Below are 17,757 nucleotides of genomic sequence, written 5' to 3' on the forward strand. Positions count from 1 at the left end.
TCCTCATTGTTTGCATTTTATGGCTAAAAAACTAGAATTCCGCCTGATTCCCATATTTTCTTATGCTATAGCCCACGCCTTCCAAGTGGTCCCGGGACCCCCGAACCCCGATCGCCTAAAAAAATTTCGGGCCATCAAATATGACCTAAGGAACCATAGTCACCGCCCCTCCATGATCGTTCCACATTTTTTGCGTTTTTCGGCAAAAAAACTTGAATTATATTTTCGTGTGCGCCCACGCCTTCCGAGTGGGCCGGGCCCCCCCGGACTGGGATCACCTAAAATATTGTCGGGCCATCAAATATGACCTAAGGAACCATAGTCACCGCCCCGTCGTGATCGTTCCTCATTTTTTCCCACTTTTTGGCCATAAAACTAGAATTCTGCCTGATTCCCATATTTTCGTGTGTTATAGCCCACGCCTTCCGAGAGGGCCGGGCCCCCGGACTCGGATAGCCTAAAAGTTTTTCGGACCATAAATTATGACCTAAGGAACCATAGTCACCGCCCCGCCATGATCGTTCCTCATTTTTTACATTTTTCGGCCAAAAAACAAGAATTCTGCCCGATTCCCATATTTTCATGTGCAATAGCCCACGCCTTCCGAGGGGGTCGGGGCCCCTGACTCGGATCGCCTAAAAATTTTTCTGGCCATCAAATACGACCTAGGGAACCATAGTCACCGCCCCTCCATGATCGTTCCTCATTTTTTGCATTTTTCGGCCAAAAAACTAGAATTTCGCACGATTTTCATATTTTCGTGTGCTATAGCCCACGCATTCCAACTGGTCCCGGACCCCCGGACCCTGATCGCCTAAATTTTTTTGGGCCATAAAATACGACCTAAAGAACCATAGTCACCGCCCCACTATGATCGTTCCTCATTTTTTGCGTTTTTCGGCCAAAAAACTAGAATTTCGCCTGATTCCAATATTTTCGTGTGCTATAGCCCCCGCCTTCCCAGTGGGTAGGGACCCCCGGACTCGGATCGCCTAAAGATTTTTCGGGCCATTAAATACGACCTAAGGAACCATAGTTACCGCCTCGCCATGATCGTTCCTCACTTTTTGCATTTTACGGCCAAAAAACTAGAATTGCGCCCGATTCCCATATTTTCGTGTACTATAGCCCAAGCCTTCCGAGTGGTCCTGGGCCCCCCGGACCCTAACCGCCTAAAAATTTTCTGGTCCATTAAATACGACCTAATGAACCATAGTCACCGCCCCGCCATGATCGTTCCTCATTTTTTGCGTTTTTCGGCCAAAAAACTTGAATTCCCTGATTCCCATATTTTCGTATGCGCCCACGCCTTCCGAGTGGGCCGGGCCCCCCAGACTGGGATCGCCTAAAAACTTTTCGGGCCATCAAATACGACCTAAGGAACCATAGTCACCGCCCCTCCATGATCGTTCCTCATTTTTTACATTTTTCGGCCAAGAAACAAGAATTCCGCCCGATTTCCATATTTTCATGTGCTATAGCCCACGCCTTCCGAGTGGGCCGGGCCCCCTTGACTCGGATCGCCTAAAATTTTATTAGGCCATACAATATGACCTAGGGAACTATAGTCACCGCACCGCCATGATCATTCCTCATTTTTTGTATTTTTCGGCCAAAAAACTAGAATTCCGCCCGATTCTCATATTTTCTTGTGCTATAGCCTACGCCTTCAAAGTGGTCCCGGGATCCCCGGACCCCGATCGCCTAAAAGTTTTCCTGGCCATAAAATACGACCTAAAGAACCATAGTCACCAACCCGCCATGTTCGTTCCTGAGTTTTTTGCGTTTTTTGGCCAAAAAACTAGAATTTTACGTGATTCCAATATTTTTGTGTGTTATTGACCACGCCTTCCCAGTGGGTAGGGCCGCCCGGAGCCAGATCGCCTAAAAATTTTCCGCGCCATCAAATACGACCTAAGTAACCATACTCACCTCCCTGTCATGACCTTTCCTCATTTTTTGCATTTTATGGCCAAAAAACCAAAATTCCGCCCGATTCCCATATTTTCATGTGCTATAGCCCACGTCTTCCGAGTGGGCCGGGCCCCCTGGACTCGGATCACCTAAAATTCTTCCGGACCATCAAATACGACCTAGAAAACCATAGTCACCATCTTGCCATGACCATTCCTTATTTTATCTGCGTTTTAAGGCCAAAAAAGTAGAATTCTACCTGATTCCCATATTTTCATGTGCTATAGACCACGCATTCCGAGTGGTCCCTAGCCCCCCGGACCCTGATCGCCGAAATTTTTTCCGGCCCATCAAATACGACCTAAGGAACCATAGTCACCGCCCCGCCAAGATCGTTTCTCATTTTTTGCGTTTTTCGGCCAAAAAATTAGAATTCTGCCCGATTCCAATATTTTCGTGTGCTATAGCCCACGCCTTCCGAGTGGGCCGAGCCCCCTAAATCGGATCGCCTAAAAAAATTTCGGGCCAACAATACGACCTAGAGAACTATAGTCACCGCCCTGCCATGACCATTCCTCATTGCTTCTTCGTTTTTCGGCCAAAAAACTAGAATTCTGCCATATTCCCATATTTTCGTGTGCTATAGCCCACGCCTTCCAAGTGGTCCCGGGACCTCCGGACTCGGATTGCCTAAAATTTTTCTGGTCCATTAAATATGACCTAAGGAACCATAGTCACCGCCCCGCCATGATCGTTCCTCACTTTTTGCATTTTATGGCCAAAAAATTAGAATTCCGCCTAATTCCCATATTTTCGTGTGCTATAGCCCATGCCTTTCAAGTGGTCCCGGGACCCCCAAACCTCGATCTCCTAAAAATTTTTTGAGCCATCAAATACGACTTAAGGAACCATAGTCATCGCCCCTCCATGATCATTCCTCATATTTTGCATTTTTGGGCCAAAAAATTAGAATTCCGCCCGATTCCCATATTTTCGTGTGCGCCCACGCCTTCGGAGTGGGCCAGGCCCCCCGGACTGGGATCGCCTAAAAACTTTTCGGGCCATTAAATACGACCTATGGAACCATAGTCACTGCCCCGCCATGATTGTTCCTCATGTTTTATATTTTTCGGCCAAAAAACTAAAATTTCGCCCGATTCTCATATTTTCGTGTGCTATATGAGATAGCCTAAACTTTTTCCGGGCCATCAAATATGACCTACAGAACCATATTCACCGCCCCGCCATGACCGTTCCTAGTTTTTCTACGTTTTATGGCCAAAAACATAGAATTCCGCCTAATTTTCATATTTTCTTGTGCTCTAGCGTAAGCCTTCCGAGTGGGCCCGACCCCACGGACCCGGATCGCCTAAATTTTCCCGGGCCATCAAATACGACCTAAGGAACCATATTCAACTCCCCTCCATGACCGTTATTTGTTTTTTTGCCCGATTCCCAGTCACCGCCTCGCCATGACCGTTCCTCATGTTTTGCATTTTTCGGCCAAAAAACAAGAACTCAACCCGATTCCCATATTTTTGTGTGCTATAGCCCACGCCTTCCAAGTGATCCCGGGACACCCGGACCCCGATCGCCTAAAAATTTTCCGGGCCATCAAATACGACCTAAGGAACCATAGTAACCGCCCCGCCATGATCGTTCCTCATTTTTTGGGTTTTTCGGCCAAACAACTAGAATTCCGCGCGATTCCTATATTTTCGTGTGCTATAACCCAAGCCTTCTGAGTGGTCCCAGGACCCCTAGAGCCGAATCGCATAAAAAATTTTCCGGGCCATCAAATACAACCTAAGGAACCATAGTCACCGCCCCACCATGACCTTTCCTCATTTTTTGCATTTTATGGCCAAAAAACTAGAATTCCGCCCGATTCCCATATTTTCGTGTGTTATAGCCCACGCCTTCCAAGAGGACCCGAGACTCCCGGACCCCGATCGCCTAAATTTTTTCCGGCCCATCAAATATGACCTAAGGAACCAAATTCACCGCCCCGCCATGATCGTTTCTCATTTTTTAAATTTTACTGCAAAAAACTAGAATTCTGCCTGATTCCCATATTTTTGTGTGCTATATCCCCACGCCTTCCAAGTGGGCTGGGCCCCCCGGACTCAGATCGCATAAAATATTTCCGGGCCATCAAATACGACCTAAAGAACCATAGTCACCGCCCTGACATGACCGTTCCTCATTTTTTTGTGTTTTACGGCAAAAAACATAGAATTCCGCGCAATTCCCATATTTTTGTGTGCTATAACCCACGCCTTTCAAGTGGTTCCAGGACCCCCAGACCCCAATCGCCTAAAAGTTTTTGCATTTTTTAGCCAAAAAACTAGAATTACGCCCGATTACCATATTATTGTGTGCTATTGCCCACGCCTTCCGGGTGGGCCGGGCCCCCCGGACTCGGATCACCTAAATATTTTTCGGGCCATCAAATAAGACCTAAGGAACCATAGTCACTTTCCCGCCATGATCGGTCCTCATCTTTTGCATTTAACGGCCAAAAAACTAGAATTCCACCCGATTCCCATATTTTCGTGTGCATAGCCCACGCCTTCCGATTGGGCCGTGCCTCCCGGACTCGGATCACCTAAAATTTTTTCGGGCCATCAAATACGACCTAAGGAACCATAGTCACCGCCCCGTCATGAACTTTCCTCATTTTTTGTATTTTACGGCCAAAAAACTAGAATTCCGTCCGATTCCCATATTTTCGTGTGCTATAATAACCCACGCCTTCCCAATGGGTAGGGCCCCCCGGAGCCGGATCGCCTAAAATTTTTTCGGGCCATCCAATACGACCTAAGGAACCATAGTCACCACCCCGCCATGACCTTTCCTTATCTTTTGCATTTTACGGCCAAAAAATTAGAATTTCGCCCGATTCCCATATTTTCGTGTGCTATAGCCCACGCCTTCCAAGTGGACCCGGGACTCCCGGACCGCGATCGCCTAAAATTTTTCCAGCCCATCAAATACGACCTAAGGAACCAGAGTCACCGCCCTACCATGATCGTTCCTCATTTTTTGCAATTTACTACAAAAAAACTAGAATTCCGCCTAATTCCCATATTTTCGTGTGCCCATGCCTTCCAAGTGGGCCGGGGCCCCCGGATTCGGATCACCTAAAATTTTTTCGGGCCATCAAATACGACCTAAAGAACCATAGTCACCTCCCTAACATGATCGTTCCTCTTTTTTTGCCGTTTACGGCAAAAAACCTAGATTTCCGCCCGATTCCCATATTTTTGTGTGCTATAGCCCACGCCTTCCAAGTGGTCCCGGGACCCAGACCCCGATCGCCTAAAATTATTCCGGGCCATCAAATACGACCTAAGGAACCATAGTCACCTCCCCCGTTATGATTGGTCTTCATGTTTTGCATTTTACGGCCAAAAAACTAGAATTCTGCCTGATTCCCATATTTTCGTGTGCTAGCCCACGCCTTCCAAGTGGACCCGAGACTCCCGGACCCCCATCGCCTAACATTTTTCCGGCCCATAAAATACGACCTAAGGAACCAGAGTCACCGCCCCACCATGATCGTTCCTCATTTTTTGAATTTTACTACAAAAAACTAGAATTCCGCCTGATTCCCATATTTTCGTGTGCTATAGCCCACACATTCCAAGTGGGCTGGGCCCCCCGGACTAGGCCTAAAAATTTTCCGGGCCATCAAATACGACCTAAAGAACCATAGTCACCGCCCTGACATGACCGTTCCTCGTTGTTTTGCGTTTTACGGAAAAAAACATAAAATTCCGCCCGATTCCCATATTTTTTTGTTCTATAGCACACCCCTTCCATACAGCTTGAAGACAATGTTTAGAATAATAAGCAAATTTAAGAAAAATGAATCATACTTTTCAATATGATTTGAGGCAGACATTTTTGTAACAAGCCTCATGCTTAGATGTGATTGGTTGTGCCTAAATTTCACCTGTATATTTGTCATCGTACCTTCTAATTTTATTTCCGTTATTTGTGTGTTGCTGAACCTCACCCATGTATTTCTCATAGTTTTTCATATTTTAATTTATTTCCTTTATCTTTTCATATCAAATGACCTGGTAGCTAACTAGTTAAAATTAATGTCTATAGCTTTGCAAATTTTGAAGAAATTATCTCAAACGAGTCTGAAGTATCGATTCGCCTTCGGAAAAGACTCAAATGCATCGACATGCCTATCAGGCATTTCAACCTACAAGGAAAACGAAGAACATAGATATATATTGAGTAATATATTACACATTTGATAACGTTTTGTTGCCTTTTGGTTCCATATTTTCATGTTTTCCTTGTTAACAACGGTATGACCAGCATTATTTTGAGAGGTTGAAAAGATTATAGCCAAGAGAAGAATAAATATCACATCCTTTTCACAATTCAAGCAAGAAGAAATATTATTGGCTCTCGTACAGTTTACAGCAAATACAGACAACACCAATTAAAGCAATAAAATGACATTTGACTTTTTCCCACCCCTTACTCTTAGACCTTCAGTAGATCCCACGTTCACAAAATCACAACAACAACACGGAGCTTTCAATATAGGAGCTAGCTAGCGACCCATGACAATATCAACACAAATTAAATACAACAAATTTCTTCTCTTCTCCCCTTCCCCTTTCTTTGTAGGGACATATGTGTAGTGTCGGTAACGATGATTATATACTGATATCTATATGTAGCATTCTTTTACACCTGGTTTCCGAAATTAATCACCGCTCCAATTATTTGCACCATTTAATATGTATACAAATAATGGACAGTTGATGTAAAGTTTCATATTCCGGCCACACATTCTGGTGGGGTTACTGGATTTCTGGATTTGTCAGTGCAATAATCATAGATCATGTGGTTCATTCTAACCCAGCGATATTGCTTTGCTTCCACAGCACTGAGTTGTTGGTAATTAGCTCCTTCCCACCAATTGCGAGGATTTGAGGCACAGTTTGCTGGTCCTGGCATTGCACATCCCTCTATGTCAAAGTCCTTGTAATATGCGTAAAATGGGGATCTGCTCCAATTTATTTTCTCTAATCCACCTCTCGTTGCCCAGTCGTCGGCTTCCCATAATGTTGAATAAACTCCCATGGGTTGGAATTTGGGGAATGGGATTCCTTTTGCTTCGTTGTTCTTGTACACTCTAATTGGTACTGCGTCTACGTAGAATCTTCAATAGTACAAACAGTTAAGTATTATTTATTGTGATTTTTAATTAAAAGATCGATGGAAGAATAATTGTTAAGTAGTACTATATGTCTGCTTACACAGTGTGATGGTGGTTCCAAAGTATGGTGTAGGTATGAAAATCAGCGGATGGATCGAACCAAAGGTTGATCCTTTGTTCCTTGTCACCCTTTCCATGGACATAAACATTCGTTTGGACAGTGTACGGCTGGCCTGACCTGTTTCCCAAGAACTCGAAGTCTAGCTCGTCCCTTACATTATCTGTGTCCGAGTTCATCTACAAATGATAATGTCACATGCAATAATTAATTTCCGCGAGCTTTAACTTCTTTGCACTGGTAGAGTATAATTATTTTACGTATTATAACTGCTTACAATGATGAGTAACTGTCTATAGTGATTCTAACTTAGTAACATGAAAATGCAATGCTTTGACTGATTAGAAACCATAGTTAAATATTTTACACTGAAATTTATATAATTAAATTCTGTTCTTATTTAGATTAAACCTCTTTCTTTTACTTTTCCAGGAAATGAAATCTTGGGGTAAATTGTGACGCCCCAAGTAAATCTCTCATTAACAAAAATATGAGAGAGATAATGGGTTAAAGTCGTGTAAGCTTGAGCCCAAAGCGTACAATATCATTAGTGGGCTGAGCTGTTATATAAACTAAGTACACTCTACTTACGTAAAAGGCAGTGACAGTTCCAGCAGAGTCACCAGGAACGAGCTTGATCTTCATGCTAACACGTCCAAAGAGGTATTTGCTTTTGGAAGCAAACCCACATCCTGAGTTTTGGTCGAGTATAAGCTGAATAGCCTTGCCGCCATCGATTTGCTTGATGTGAGAGTCAGCCCATGCCACTTTAAAGTCCTGTAAAAAAGTGGCGGGTCGTGCACTTACTGAGGAAGAAAAGGTCAAGGCATATAGCAAGATTGGAATGACAGTTGAATATTTTAAAGAAGAGGAAATCATTTTATCTATTAAAGAAACCAATCAGAATTGTATATATGATTATACAATTGGAGATGTGTTGATTGTCTGAAATTTGTGATCTTTATATATGCGTTAACATGAGGAGAAGGAAAGGAAAGAAAGGAAGATGATGGAGACTGGTGAATTCAAATGGAAAAGCCTCCATCTAAGGATTACCTTTCTATACAGCTAATTGCAAGCAGTCATTGGACCCCCTAATATTGCACACCTAATTATCTCTGCGCCTAACTCAATATTTGATGATCATCCTGACTTCATTTGTCATATCATCATTTAAGAACTCCCCATATTTATCGTTTCAGATTTCTTACTGTCCTCTAATGTAATCTAATAAGCTATATGTCCTATCTAATCTACTCCCTATTTTTATTTTTTTAGTTTTAGCTTTATAAGTTTTGACTTTCTATACTTTTTCATTTCACTTCCTATTTTACGCTATAGGGATATAGATACACGTTAAAATTTGATGTTGTTTTATCATCATAAGTTCTATTTGAACCGAACATGCATGTCTCTATCATGATATTTTGCAACTTCTACTATCCAAGTAGCTTCCCTTTTGCAGTTAAATGTCCTGATTTGTTAGATTCAATCCCAGATTGATGTTGTACTGTAGGACTGCTTATCGGGCGGATTGGGCGGTTAATTACTCTTAACGGTTTGGCTTAACGGTTATCGGTTTTTAAATATATTAATCCGCTAGCCACCCGATAAGATATCGGGCGGATTGGTATCGGTTTAGCTCTTATCGGGCGGTTTATCGGCCTAATTAAATCTATATTGCGTGCATTAATCGTTTGTTGATCGCCTAGCATACAAATTCATAATAGGAAATTACACATTGAGTCCCGACAAACATGTCTGCTAACGCCTACATAAGAATGATGTAGTGTGTCATGTGTTGTAGAGTGAAAAAAGTATAACACATTGTAGGCTAGATTACATCCCAAAGCAGACTACATATGAGTCCAGACATACATGTATGTTAACGCCTACCATTAAATCCCAAAGCAGACTACATTACATGAGTCCAGACATACATATGTCTGTTAACGCCTAGCATACAAATTCAGAATAGGAAATTCCAGTCTATATTCAAAGTGAGTCCAGGATACATATTTCAAAATGATTAATCCATAAGTGAGCAGAATACACAGAAATATTTGGCCTGCAGCTAACGCCTAGCAGAGCTTGAATTTATGCAGCTTCAAAGTTCAAACAATAACTTCAAATTTCTAACTTAAACTCTCAACCATGCATTTCACGCTATATCATTAACCATACAAACAATACCGAGCAAAAGACAGTTATGTATAGAAATAGGTATGGATTATAAGTAGTAAACAATTTACAGAAAACGCAGATGCGCTATTTCCCCAGAACATAATTCAAGACAGTACTATCATCAATATTGTGGGATAAAAGTTGTGGCAACAACGCTGTTGTTCTTCTATTAAACATAGACAACATGCATTAGTTTTAAAAAATAAAAGCAGAGGTGAACCATAGACATCAGCTTAAACAATCTTATAATAGGGTGGGAGAATAAGCTAAGCAAATAGCTGGAAGAAGTGGAAGAGTTTTTGATATTTAATATATATATGGATAAAAACAAATTTTATATATATATATATATATATATATATATATATATATATATATATATATATATATATATTCTTAACGGGTTAACGGATTATCCGTTAAGAAAATTGAATAATCCGCCCCCAAACCGATAAGCCGTTAATAAAAAAATTCAATCCGTTCCCCGTCCGTTAAACCGTTAACCCGATACCAATAAGCCATTAAGCTTCAGTTTCGGTTCGGTTTTCGATTTCGATTTGGTTTTGAACACCCCTATGTTGTAGTATTCAACGGCTTATGATCTGGATGTGCACTGAAATCTACTTTGTTTGTTTTAATTTATTTCATTTATTTTTCTCTGCCTTTGTTGTTTGGTCTTGGAAGGGTTTTAATTACTCCCTCCGTCCACTTTAATTGATTTTTTATTCATTTTTATTTGATTTTTTCAGATATCAAAAATGAATTAACTTTTTTTTTTCAAAGTTGATTGGGAGTAAAGAGCCTAGGACTATTTGTTGGATTTTCAATGAAAAAATAAAGTTTAATATGACTAATTTTATTGTTAATTAATGTTAAAAGGTAAATTACCGGAGAGTATGAACTCACAAACTTCATTACTGTTGCATAATTAAGGTGCCATAAATAACATTGGGTACACCCAATGTTTGGATGACAACTTATGCATTATTGCTAACGTAGGTTGAGGACCTATGATTGTTGAGGATACAACTTTTCAAGATAGAAGACACTTCTCCCTCTTTCTTGTTCATCAGTTTCTTCTTTTTAATTGAACGCCTTTTCTCTTTCTGTATGATATATCCTCACCTTCAAAAAATCCAAAGTAGATTTTCTCTCTCTCTCTCTTCTTTCTTTTTTTTCCTTTCAACAATATGTAACGACGATTTCTCCTGTGTTTGCCTCCTAGTTCAACATTTTTTCAGCTGATACACAAGAAAATAGGGGTCGCTATGTTTGAACTTTGAAGCACAAGAAAATTAATTCTCGTGTAAAATTTTGTATTACTTATATGGTTGGTTGCTAGTATAGAACTATACATAATTACTAGTATAATCTCTCTATATACTACTAATAGAGCGTTCCACGTAGGTTATGCGGAGTTTAATACCGTAAGTGAGATGATGTATTACTAATTAATTATGGCTAATTTATATGTATGTGAATCTATTTATCATTTATACAAGATAAAATGTGGATTCTGCATTAACAATATGTGAATAAGAGCATTAAAGAAAAGATATCCTTAAATTTGGCAATATACCTACATAGGACTGTAACAATCTATATATCATGATTCACCATTATCACTCCTTTCTTTGTTACTCACACAATAACAATGCTTACATTATTATTCTATCATATAATACATTATACTCGGGGGAGTATCTAGGGGTTCCATGGGGCACGTGAACACATACTTCCCTCCCTAGATCGTGTATATTATATTATATTTCTTAAAAGATAATTAAATATATGTGTGTACACCCAAGTTTAAAGCATAATATGATGCGATGGTTATTGGGTGCACCTTTTTAAGTGAGACTGTGGGTTCAAATCTTAGATTAATCTTGTTGGTTTTTCCTTTTTCTTATAGAACTAGGCGCCCACACGAGAGAAGCATGTCTGGTGTCAATTTTTGCGTGTTAATTAAGTACTTTTTTTTTTGCTTTTTACATTTGATTTATTTTTTCAAGATTTTCACAAATTAAAATTCATATTCTTCTTTTGTCACCAGAAAATCTTACACTCCATGATTAAACGAAATATGCCTAATAAAACTAGTAATAGTGGAATATAGCATATAGGTAATGGGTTCAACTAATCCCAACATTTTCACAATAATATAGATATAAGAAATTACTATTTTACAAAAAAAAAAAAAAAAAATTTGAACTTATAATTCCAAAATTATAATGGGCACAATAATAGAAACTAAATATTGAATCCGTAAATTTTATATTCTGGATTCATCTCTTCGTATTAAGCATTCATCTTCCTGTAATCTTAGATCTGCTTCTCATTATGCTTCATGCAATACAGTCATCTCATAACTGTACCGTGAATGAAATGGCCCCAAGAGTCTGCTTTTATCTCTTTGGAGCCACAAACAAAAAGCCTATGCAAACAAATAGAAGTATCAGTCTGACTCACATTTCTGGAAAGTTAATGCTGTCCAAATCGCAATCTCTGCCTCGGCCATTGGCGGTCCACGATGTTTCGTGGCAAATTGGTAAACACAGTCAGCATGGGCCCCCATATGGGAACTGATCTGGATTTAGGTTGCCAACGCGAGTAGGGCACATTAAAATTTGAGACACATAAAAAGCCCAAATTATCTCTTTTATTAGTAATAAAACTTTTAGCATACAGTGGAAGTCCAATTGGACTGAGCCCGTCAGAGATCTTGTTTAGTGGCTATTAACTTCCTATAGATACCATATACATAATTACTTCCTATAACTACTATTCAGTAGTGTATTCGTTGTATTCGCGCATGAATACAGCAGCAAAAAGCGCCTAAAAATTAGGACAATCCAGCTATATGTGCATGTATTCACATGTATTCGCGCCATGTATTCATTAATACAGCAGCAAAAAGCGCCTAAAATCAGGGCAATCCAGTTGTATGCGCATGTATTCACATGTATTCGCGCTACTGTATTCATGAATACAACAGTAAAAAACGCCTAAAATCAGGGCAGTCCAGCTGTACGCGCATGTATTCACATGTATTCGCGTCATGTATTCATGAATACAGTAACGACAATCACCTTAAAAATAGGTCTGTCCAGCTGTCTAATAACGAAAATAGGATCAATTAGCATGATACACTCCTAATATAACTCAACAAAATCAATTCTAACATACCTCATTATCAACCCAATTAATTAGAATGATTTTTCAGTTGTATATAACTGTTATATCTAACTTTTGTATTTAGTGTATTTCAATATTTATTTTTACTGTTGCATTCATTAGATGCGATGTTTGTATTTATTGTATTCGTTATATATTGTATTAACTGTATTTTAGTTATTCCTAATACATGTTATTACTACTGTATTCAGTATATTTCATTGGTTGTATTCACTGTATTTCTATTTGTATTCAGTATATTTTACTATATTTTAAAATTAAATGTATTCATTATTTATATTTTGTTCTATTTGAATGTTTGTATTCAGTATATTTCAATATTTATATCTTGTATTCATGCATACTGTATGTACGGTATGCATGAATATAAGTGTATTCAGCTGTATTTAAAAAATACAGACATTCAAAATACATAAACACGAGCAAAAAAAAATGTATTTATACAAAAATACAAAGTGTTTGAGTGAATTTGTACAGAATACATTGAATTTTTAATTTTGTATCAATGTATGTGACTAAATAGCAAAGAAGAGAAGAAAATTCGTCAAAAATAATGTTTTCCGGCCAAGACTCCTTGTATCGCTTCACTACCTCTTCTGTTATAGTTTACACCGCTTCCAATTCGACCGCTTCTTCCTCTTTTCTCTCTTACTTACCGCGTTAAGAATCCCTCTTTCTCTTCAATCTCTTTATCGCCCAAGGAATCTTCACTTCCTTTTTTTATTATAGGTTTACTTTCATGATTCTGATTTTGAGATTTTGAGGCTTTCTTTCATGATTTGTTTCTCTTTCGTGTACCTATGATTTGGTTTATTTTGCTCGAAGAGAGATAGAATAAAGAGAGAGAGAAAGAAGAAATTTTTTTTAGAGAGAATCGTGTGTTAATTGAAAGAAAGAGAGAGAGAAAATATAAATAGCGTATTTCATGCCTTATTTCATGTCTTAATGATAGTATATACCATAAATATTTATTTTGTTATAAAATATAAAAAGTAACTATAGAAAATAATATTTTAAAATAATTTTGATTTATTATAAATATGATATATACTTTTAATATATGAGGCAAAATTTTGAATTTTCTTTACCTGACACGAAAACAGGGCCAACCAAATGGGCCTAGCTTAGGGAGACTAATGTGGACTACAAAACAACAAGATCGCTTTCATGTGTTGAATTAAGTAGGAGGACCACCACGTTAATCTTTGATTTCAGAGCCCTAACAGCAGTACCATTTCTTAATCACAGTTGACGTGGCAAAACACAATTGGAGGAGACCATGATAACAAAAAGTACAGTTTTGGCTTTGAAATGAAACTGACCAAATTAAGACTATTGACGCTCTAACCATATAATAATGAAAAGTTAATTAATATATAATGCATTCGCGTCCAGCTTTTGAGCTTGAAGGACAATTAATTGATTGATGATATGGTAACTTTTGCCCTGCAACTGATTGTCTGAGTAGTTGCACTCTAACTAATGGAATTAGAAATAAGATTACACTGCCTATAAAATGGTATTGAATTTGTTTATAAGCAATGTTATGTTAAAAGAGTTATACACTAGGTGAGAATAGAGTTAGTTGCATAAAGATGAAAATCCGTTTTACTGTCCCGCGGTGGGTTTATCAATCAAGTCAAATATTTGAATAATTACTTAATCCAAAAGCCGAACCAAAGATAAGCTTGCTATTTCGGAAAATATAACACTCTCTGCCCTAGTACTTCCCATTCTTGATCTTGTGTTTTAAGAAAAGGAGAGGAACTCTTGAATGAAATAGAAAGTAATAAGAATGAAAATTCCAAAAGTTGTTACATTTTTTCCACACAAAAGCTTCCAGTAAATTAAATGTGCATAGCGTCCCAAACTAGATGAGCTGGTCAACTCACACGATTAACGGACTGTGATATACCAATTCGGAACTTAAAACTGAATGAGTCATGTTATTAGATTAGATCCATTTGATAATAGAGATACAAAAACATGGAAATTTTACCTCTTATAGAAAAGGTATACACCCTATTTATTATAAACTAAAATTATTTTAAAATATTATTTTCTATAGCTACCTTTTATATTTTACAGCAAAATAAGTATTTTATCGTATATACTACAATTGAGGCATGAAATAAGGCATGAAATATACTATTTATATTTTTTCTCTCTTTTAGACAGCTGGACATACCTATTTTTAAGGGATTGTTGTTACTATATTCATGAATACATGCGCGTACAACTGTATTCATAAATACACCAGCGCGAATACATGTGAATACATGTGCGTACAACTGGACTATCCTGATTGTCTGCACTTTTTGTTATTGTATTCATGAATATATGGCGCGAATACATGTGAATACATGCGCGTATAGCCGGACTGCCCTGATTTTAGGCACTTTTTATTGCTGTATTTATGAATATAACAACGCGAATACATGTGAATACATGCACGTACAGCTGGACTGTCATGATTTTATGTGATTTTTACTGTTGTATTCATGAATGCATGGTGCGAATACATGTGAATACATGCGCGTACATCTGGACTGCCCTGATTTTAGGCGCTTTTTGTTATTGTATTCATGAATACAGCAGCGCGAATACATGTGAATACACTACCGTAACAACTGAATAGTAGCTATAGGAAGTAATTATGTATATGATAGTGTTGTGAAGAGCGTGAAGCGAGAAAAAGCGACAACCCCCATTTCTCTTAAAGCGAGAAGCGAAGCACTCGCTTTTTTGAAGTGAAGCGAAATTTTTTTAAAAAAAAAAGAAATATTGCATAGACAACACATGTAATTGTAAGCAAATGTTCAATACTTCAATGTAAAAACTAAATAGTAGCATTAATTAAAGCACAAAATGAGCATCCTATTCTTCTACAAGATTGTCAAATTCTTGTATTCCACTATCATTATTATATTGCTCGTCATCTTCTTCAACTTATTCTTCTTCATCAACTAGGGACAAAGTAGCTGCCTCTTTTCCCTTCCTATGTGAACTTGAAGTTGAGGTACTCCCCCTCAAATCATAAATCCTCTCCCCAATTTCACGCGCCTCCGCAACGTCACTCCAAGTGAAATCAGAAGTTTTCTCAAATACTTCTTCATCTGCATGATCTTTCGGGACTCCAGTTAGCCATTCATTAGCATCATTGATGTTGTCCAAACTAATTGGATCAATTACATTGCGAGCGTTGTAACGACGCCTCATTGTTCTATTGTACTTAATGAATACTAGATCATTGAGATGCTTCAAGATTAGTTTGTTCCTCTTTTTGGTATGAATATGCAAATAATAAGTAATTAGTAAGATTAGGACAATTGATATATAATTTAATTATCTCAATATACTAAATCTTTCTTCTTAGTTGTTACATGTTCAAACACGCTCCAATTCCTTTCACACCCGGATGAGCTACATGTTAGACTTAGAACCTTGATGGAAAACTTTTGTAAATCTGGAGTGGAATGGACATATTGCTTCCACCATTCAACTGTAGAAGTAGAAAAAATTTTCAAAACATAATATTGATAAAGAAATAACTTATTAACTATAAAATAACATATAAGCACTCGCTCACCTGGTGACTTCGTCTTTCTTTGTCTAATCGCCATGTTTTTTTCCAAAAAGTTGCTCAGTGTTCCTATAAATACTAAATTGCTCTGTTATTTTATCTTGCATGGATTCTTCAGGTATCAACTTTTCAATACATTCATAGTATCCATTCCATAAAGGTTCATCTCCTAGAATCCTCTCTTCATTGTCATAAAACAGTTCCGGGTTCAAAACAAGTCCAGCTGCATGCAAAGGGCTATGAAGCTTACTATCCCACTTTTTATCTATGATCTCAAAGACTCTTTTGTATTTTCTTTGATCACTAAACGAGACTTGAATAGCCTCCTTTGCCCTATCCATTGCTTCGTACAGGTAGCCCATTGGTGGCCTTTGCTCCCCATCCACCAAACGAAGCACTTTAACTAAAGGACCACCAATCTTCAATGCATGAACCACATTGTTCCAGAATGAAGGAGAAAGTATTATATCTGCAGATTCTCTCCCTCGAGCTTCCCTTCCATAGGCATTGTTAGTGTACTCATATAAAACAAATAACTTCTTCAAATTGCTTTTTTGCTCATACATCCTATGCAAAATCAAGAAAGCAGTAGCAAATCTTGTCTTTGCAGGTTTCACCAAGCTTCTTTGTTTAGTGAATCTCTTCATCATATTCAATAGCAAAGGCCTTTGAACAATATAAGAATGCACTCTAATTGTCTGATTAAAGATTGAACTGAAGGGTCTTTCCTTGAATATGCGGGTACCCAACAGACATCAAATCACCAGCTTTAACATTTTCACTGGCGTTGTCCGTGACAACTTGAACAACATTTTATGCTCCAATAGAGTCTATTGTACTCTTAAACAAGGAGTACATTTTGGTTGAATCAGTCAAAGAGTCGCTTGCATCAACGGACTCAAGAAACAGGCTTCCCTTAGGAGAATTCACCAAGATATTGATGATCATTTTTTCATTTCTCGCCGTCCACTTATCCATCATAATGGAACAACCAAACTTGTTCCATTCTACTTTGTGCTCCTCCACGATTTTGTTCACCTCTGCCACCTCTTTTTTTAGATATGGCCCTCTAACTTCATGATATGTTGGAGGCTTCATTCCTGGACCATATTGGCCTACGGCCTCAATAAAAGCAGAAAAAGTGTCGGTATAATTAACACAATTAAAAGGAAGACCTGCATCATACATCCACTGCGCAAACATTGTAATTGCACGATCCCTCAAAATCGCTTTGGCATCAATTTGAGGATTACCACTTTTTCCTTCCTTATCTCCTGATTTTTGCGAGAAGTAACAATCCATAGGACCTTTGGTCTTCCCAGTAGATCCACAACTAGAAGACATTGGTTACATCCTTCCCCGCTTTTGTGATTTTGGTCGAAGCGACGAAGCATCGTCACCTTCTTCTGTTTCATCATCGTCATCAAGATTATACAGTTCTTATTCATGAATCATTTGAGTCTTTAACTCTCTCTTTTTATGAAGGAATGCTTTCAAATCTTCCCTCACATGCGATGGAACTTTAGGACAAGATGCGACATTTGGATCACCACCGATTAGATGCTCTTTTTG

At 38.4% G+C, this 17,757-nt stretch overlaps 2 protein-coding genes across 2 annotated transcripts; both read right to left on the minus strand.

The window, feature by feature from the left end:
* Window positions 1-6,308: 6,308 nt before the first annotated feature.
* LOC107825008 (putative xyloglucan endotransglucosylase/hydrolase protein 7) lies at window positions 6,309-8,391 on the minus strand. Its single transcript, XM_016651837.2, has 3 exons — window positions 7,815-8,391; window positions 7,206-7,402; window positions 6,309-7,108 (listed from the first exon to the last, which is right to left on the minus strand). Exons 1-3 carry the CDS (start codon window positions 8,100-8,102, stop codon window positions 6,718-6,720), a joined length of 876 nt encoding a protein of 291 aa, XP_016507323.1. The 5' UTR covers window positions 8,103-8,391; the 3' UTR covers window positions 6,309-6,717.
* A 7,823-nt stretch (window positions 8,392-16,214) lies between these two features.
* Window positions 16,215-17,529, minus strand: LOC107824999 (uncharacterized). Its single transcript, XM_016651828.2, has 2 exons — window positions 17,042-17,529; window positions 16,215-16,851 (listed from the first exon to the last, which is right to left on the minus strand). Exons 1-2 carry the CDS (start codon window positions 17,527-17,529, stop codon window positions 16,215-16,217), a joined length of 1,125 nt encoding a protein of 374 aa, XP_016507314.2.
* Between the last annotated feature and the right edge of the window lie 228 nt (window positions 17,530-17,757).

The sequence above is a fragment of the Nicotiana tabacum genome, chromosome 17 (genome assembly GCF_000715075.1).
Source record: "Nicotiana tabacum cultivar K326 chromosome 17, ASM71507v2, whole genome shotgun sequence".
Taxonomy (NCBI): domain Eukaryota; kingdom Viridiplantae; phylum Streptophyta; class Magnoliopsida; order Solanales; family Solanaceae; genus Nicotiana; species Nicotiana tabacum.